Here is a 5988-nt window from a genome sequence, read left to right on the forward strand (position 1 = left end):
TTTTTATAAACATATTAATGTATTTTTTATTTCATGTTGTTTCAAACTTTTTTATTTTTAATTAATGCTTTTAATTAATAAATATATTATTTTTAAATTTTTATTTGCAATAAATATTGCAAATATCATTAATTGAAAGATGACTTAAAATAAAAATAATATATTTATTAATTAAAATATTAATTAAAAATAACATGGAATAAAATATACATTAATATGCTTATAAAAATAATGGAACCCGAGATTTAAGGATGTAATCGTAATTATCTAACCATCTAACGAAAAGAGTTAATATGTTAGAAATATTAATTAAAAAAACTTGAAGTAACACGAAATAAAAATACAAATGTGAATATGAAATGTATTAAACCAGAGATTTAAAGATGTAATTGTAACTATCTAACCATTTAACAAAAAATTAGTATGTTAAAAAATTAAAAACTTGAAGCAACATAAAATAAAAAATAAAAATGTGAGTAGGAAAAAAATTAAACCCAAGACTCAATTATAAAAATACTAACTTTTAACTATCTGACAAAAATTGAAAGCATCTAGCTAGACACGTTTTTTCATTCTCTCTCCCAAATAAGACTAATCCGGCACTTTTAGTTAATTTACCCCCAAAAGATTTGCAATTATTAATTTTACCGCGATAAAGAAAAACTGAAAAAAAAAAAACACGAAAATTCAAATCGATAAAAACATAAGCTTTAAAAGGTTGTTTGCAGAGTTCAGCCTTTTTGAGTGTACGCGTTTTCAAACCCAAAACAAATAAGTTCAAAAAAAAAAGGAGAGGAAAAATCATAGGAATTCTGAAGTCTAAATTGATCTTATCGTGTTGTATTCAGCGTCTGACTCAGCGGCGTCTTCTCTTTCAACTCAGTGAAACATTTCTGGGTTCCTTTTTTGGGTTAAGCTTTAATCAAAAGAAGAAGAATAAAAAGGAAGACGATGATCATGGACAAGAACTGGAAGTTTATAAGATTAAAACAAGGTTTCGGAGTTGGTGTCTTGCTGTTTTTGTTATGTCAAACTTTGGTTTGTTGGTCATTGAATGAAGAAGGTAAGCTTTTTTTTTCTTTTTTGAAGTTTTGGATTTTGTTTGTTTGCTGGGAAAGTGAAGGAAAATATATGATTGGTAATGGATATTATGCAGGATTGGCGTTGTTAAGTTTAAAAGATAGAGTTGTGAACGATCCTTTTTGTTCATTGTCGAATTGGAAAGAAGAAGATGGAGAGTTTGACCATTGTTCTTGGTTTGGTGTCGAGTGTTCTGATGGCAAAGTTGTTGTTTTGTAAGTTTTCTCCTTTCTATGTCTTACTTTTTCTTGCTCTTTTGATTTGTGCTGTTTGGCTGCTGAGAAAAGAAAGGAAAATGAATTGTAATCTTGAGTGCTCAGTATTTGCTTTTTTTTTTTCCTGGAGATGTTAGCTTTGAGGATATGATTATTCAAACAGAAATATTTTCTTTCCAATTTTGCCAAAATTGAGACATTCATATTTAGTATATTGAAATTTTGATAACTTATTTCCTTTAATTTGTTCTAAAATTTGATGGAATGAATAAAATGCAGGAACTTGAAGGATCTTTGTCTTGAAGGAACATTGGCACCTGAACTTGGATCTCTTGCTCATATTAAGTCCATGTAAGTGACTTTGATTTGTTTATCCTCTAGTTCATATCTATGTTGCTTCCATTTTTCATTTTTTTTGAAATTTTATGTTGGAATCCGATAGATCTTCTATGAGATCTTAAAATACATGAAAATATTTTCTTTAAATGAATATACTCGTCTCATACACGAGTTTATAGTCATTCTAATACCATCGTTTCCTCTACAGTATTTTGCGGAACAACTCTTTTACTGGAATTATCCCCCAAGGCATCCGAGAACTCGAGGAACTAGAGGTGTTGGACTTGGGATACAATAACTTCAGTGAACCGATTCCGCCCGAACTTGGAAACAATTTGTCACTGACGATCCTGTAAGTCGACAGTGTCCAGGGACGATAACGGGTTGGATATCTACATTTTCTGTAATATTCCAATCCGAATCTGTTTTCATTCGGAAGCTTTTTCTTTTCTTTCTCTATCACCTAGTATAATAACTTAATTTATGCTTATGTTTGCAGTTTACTGGACAATAATGAGCTCCTCAATAGTTTATCTCCTGAGATTTATCAACTTCAGAAGCTTTCAGAAACTCAAGTGGATGAAAACCAACTATCTAAGGCTGCTAAATTATCTTGCAAGCAAAAGATCAATACATGGTATGCCATCATTTTTCCAATAGAAGCCATTCTTATACAATACCGATGTTGTTTTGACTTTTATTTTGTTTTAAGTATCGACATCCAAATATTCATGTTTGACGACTTGGGATATAACCCTCCAAACATATTACAAAGATATGTACTCACATCCGATACTCACTGAATAACATAATTTAAGAGTGATTGCATCAATCAACAAAGGTCATGTCCAGGATGGACCTTTTTGTGCTGTGAAAGTTACATGAAGTTATATGTAAAGTGTTGTACATATGTTATTCCAAAAACAAAATTAAATCATAAAGAATATTTTGTCTGGATCAAATAGATGTAATTTTCATGAAAATTTTCATCCTTTAGCTTTATTACTTTGTCTTTTTCTTTATGATTGTGTTTAATCCTTCTTTATCTTTATCTTTATCATCTCTGTTAGGAATGTTGGCCAATCTGAAGATGCAATGCGCAGGAGACTACTTCAAGCAAGGCCACCCTCTATAAACTTCAACAACATATCTTTGTCTCCTCGTCCTTCACCTAGAGCTCCTACTCCTGTCTCCGCTGAACCTTCCAGCAATACTACATTCAGAAGAGATGCTCCGGTTAACCGATCTTCCTCTCCGACTGCATCTCCGTCTCCGTCTCCGTCTCCATCTCCATCTCCATCTCCATCAATCCCAAATGCTTCTGCTCCATCACCTTCAGGAAACAATCCTACTCGTTCGGGTTCGAATCCTCTAGCTGCAATACTGGCCGGAACCATAGGGGGTGGTGTATTCCTTCTAATATTAATAGCCATTGCCTATCTCTTTAAAACTTCTAAGGTATCTACTGTGAAACCTTGGTCTACTGGGCTAAGCGGACAGCTTCAGAAAGCATTTGTAACCGGTAATTCTTCTGTCATGTTGCTGCCTCAATTCTTCATTTTTCTTAAAGACTTGTGATGTACCTTAATAAATTTGGAATAAATTGGAATTAATCGAGCACATATTTGTATCCAACACATTGTACCTGAATTCCTGTTGCATTTCAGGTGTACCAAAGCTGAAGAGATCAGAGCTGGAAGCAGCCTGCGAAGATTTCAGCAATGTGATTAGTTCTTCAACAGTTGGCACTGTGTACAAAGGGACACTGTCTAGTGGGATTGAAATATCCGTGGCCTACTTCCCTGTGAAATTTGCCAAAGATTGGTCAAAGAATTTAGAAGCACAGTTCAGAAACAAGGTATTGTACTGAAAACATCCATCTCTGTTACTAGGATTCGAGTGGAAAGATCATATCTCCATACTCATGTCTCTCTCTCTCTCTCTATGCCTCGGTCATTGCTGTCTTGCTTTACTTGGAGTGTTCTTATTGGTTTGTCTAACTATATCTAGTTTTATAATTTCAGATTGAAACATTATCAAAGGTGAACCATAAAAATTTCGTCAACCTAGTTGGATATTGCGAGGAAGACGAGCCTTTTACGAGGATGATGGTTTTTGAATATGCTCCGAATGGAACACTCTTTGAGCATTTACACAGTTAAGCACCTAACTCTTGTTTCTCGGATGTATTTCTACATAACATGGAATAAGAACATCATAATATGTTCAGTTTTTCCTAAGTTTTCCCGTGTATTTCAAATGATATTGCAGTTAAAGAATCCGAGCACTTAGACTGGATGACCAGGTTAAGAATTATGGTGGGCATGGCTTCCTGCCTAGAGCATATGCACCAGCTGAACCCTCCCATACCGCATACCAACTTGTCGTCAGCTGCTGTCAATCTAACCGAAGACTACGCGGCCAAAGTCTATGATCCGTTCTCCTGGAACGAGATAACTGCAGCTGAGAGTGAAACTGATAGAAAAAACCATTCAGATACACCATCATTATCAAGGCTAGAAAGTAATGTTTATAGCTTTGGGGTATTATTATTCGAAATCTTAACAGGAAGGATGCCTTACTTGGTGGATGACAATGGCTCGCTCGACGACTGGGCATCGGACTATTTAAGAAGGGATCAACCACTCATGCAGATGGTTGATCCAACTCTAAGCTCTTTCGACGCAGATCAAGTTGAGAAAATCGGAGAGGTGATCAAATCTTGTGTCCACCCTGAACCTCAACAAAGACCAGATATGAGAGAAGTCGGTGCAAGATTGAGAGAGATAACTGCAATTACACCTGAAGGTGCAATCCCGAAAGTTTCTCCTCTTTGGTGGGCGGAGCTGGAGATTATGTCTACAGAAGCAAGCTAGGGGATGAAGTTGAAGTTATAAGAATGAAACTTTGATGTTTTATATCTTATATAGGTGAAAAGGCAGAACGAAGGTTGCACGTATTTAGTTTAGGTGAATGGAAAATATGTTGTATATACATACATACATACATACATACATACATACATACATACATACATACATACATACATATATATACACTCAAGAAAGAGAGGAAATCCAGCAAAATCGTCGTTCTGGATTTCAGCGTGAAAATACGCAAATGGAAATGAAAAAGCATAATTTGCAAGCCTAGTGGTCTCTATTTGTTCTGATTTGTTCATTGTTAGCTTTAATTTTATTTTCTATTTCAATTTTGAAGCAACTTCATCATCTGTTTTACCTTTATATGATTGTTAGCAAATCAAATACAATTCAAGTAAACAAATAGTAATGTTTATTGTTCATCACTTGCTAATAGGATGGTGTTGGCTACTTGGCTTCCTCTTGTATATTGCATATAACTCGCTTCTAAGTAAAGTGGGAAAGCTCGAAAGAGATGACAAGCGGCCTACTAATCACATCTGGACACACATACAAGAGGCACAATTATGAATTATCCATTGAAACTTTTTGTGTGGTAGGATGGAATTTAATCAGTTAGAAAGTTATTTAATGTTTGATATGTCAAAATAATTTTTCCTTTTTTTTTGGACTTTCTCATGATAAAAAATGAGAAAGTAACTTTCCCACGTTCAATATTAATTTGGTTATTGCTGTTAAAGGAAATTTGTAACATTCCATACCCGATCCGATCGTCGGACCAGAGCTACGAAATGCTACAACAGTCATCGAAGCAGATAACATTCAATATAGGCTTTAAAATTCAATTAAACAATACAACATTTCATAATCCATGCATAATATGATTTACAAATTAAACTGAGTCTCAATCGAGCTTACAAAAGTTCTTAAGTTGACCCGAGAATAATTAAGGATCAATCTGAAACTTTTTCAAAATTAATGGAAATTTTTTGCAAACATGAGTTACACGACCGTGTAACTCATTGTGCCCATATAGAATTAATTTTTCATGCTTCAATAGTCACACGATCATGTCACACGACCGTGTCTCAACCCGTGCGTATCACACGGCCATGTGACCAAGCCGTGTAACAATCGGAAACCATGTGATTTTTAATACATTCTACTTTCAGTGGTCACACAGTTATGTCACCAATCCGTGTGGACACACGGCCATGTGCCAAACCGTGTGATACATAAACATGACATTTTGTACATAATTCAATTCAATCTTGTAACACATCAACTAATGCAATTAATCTTAACTCAAACCTACACAAAAACATCCAATTGGTACCCAAAGTACAAAAATTCCGTCCATTCCTTCAATTCATGTCAATTTAGGCTAAAACTACCTATAAATACCATTTGCCTTTTAACACATTCATGTCCAGTCATACCATATTCATAACAAAATGCCATTTTAACCATCA

General features: G+C 34.5%; 1 protein-coding gene across 1 annotated transcript; it reads left to right on the forward strand.

The window, feature by feature from the left end:
• Positions 1–734: 734 nt before the first annotated feature.
• LOC105773912 (probable inactive receptor-like protein kinase At3g56050) lies at positions 735–4936 on the forward strand. Its single transcript, XM_012596111.2, has 9 exons — positions 735–1063; positions 1157–1295; positions 1575–1646; positions 1843–1986; positions 2134–2271; positions 2705–3156; positions 3302–3492; positions 3659–3791; positions 3906–4936. Exons 1-9 carry the CDS (start codon positions 952–954, stop codon positions 4508–4510), a joined length of 1986 nt encoding a protein of 661 aa, XP_012451565.1. The 5' UTR covers positions 735–951; the 3' UTR covers positions 4511–4936.
• The last annotated feature ends 1052 nt before the right edge of the window (positions 4937–5988 follow it).

This window comes from Gossypium raimondii, chromosome 6 (genome assembly GCF_025698545.1).
Source record: "Gossypium raimondii isolate GPD5lz chromosome 6, ASM2569854v1, whole genome shotgun sequence".
Lineage (NCBI taxonomy): Eukaryota > Viridiplantae > Streptophyta > Magnoliopsida > Malvales > Malvaceae > Gossypium > Gossypium raimondii.

Excerpts from the sequence above, each read along its gene's own strand:
- LOC105773912 (XM_012596111.2), top strand. The coding sequence starts at position 952 with ATGATCATGGACAAGAACTGGAAGTTTATAAGATTAAAACAAGGTTTC. Across the intron at positions 1,987-2,133 it reads AATTTGTCACTGACGATCCT|TTTACTGGACAATAATGAGC; the intron begins GTAAGTCGACAG and ends TTATGTTTGCAG. Across the intron at positions 2,272-2,704 it reads AAGCAAAAGATCAATACATG|GAATGTTGGCCAATCTGAAG; the intron begins GTATGCCATCAT and ends CATCTCTGTTAG.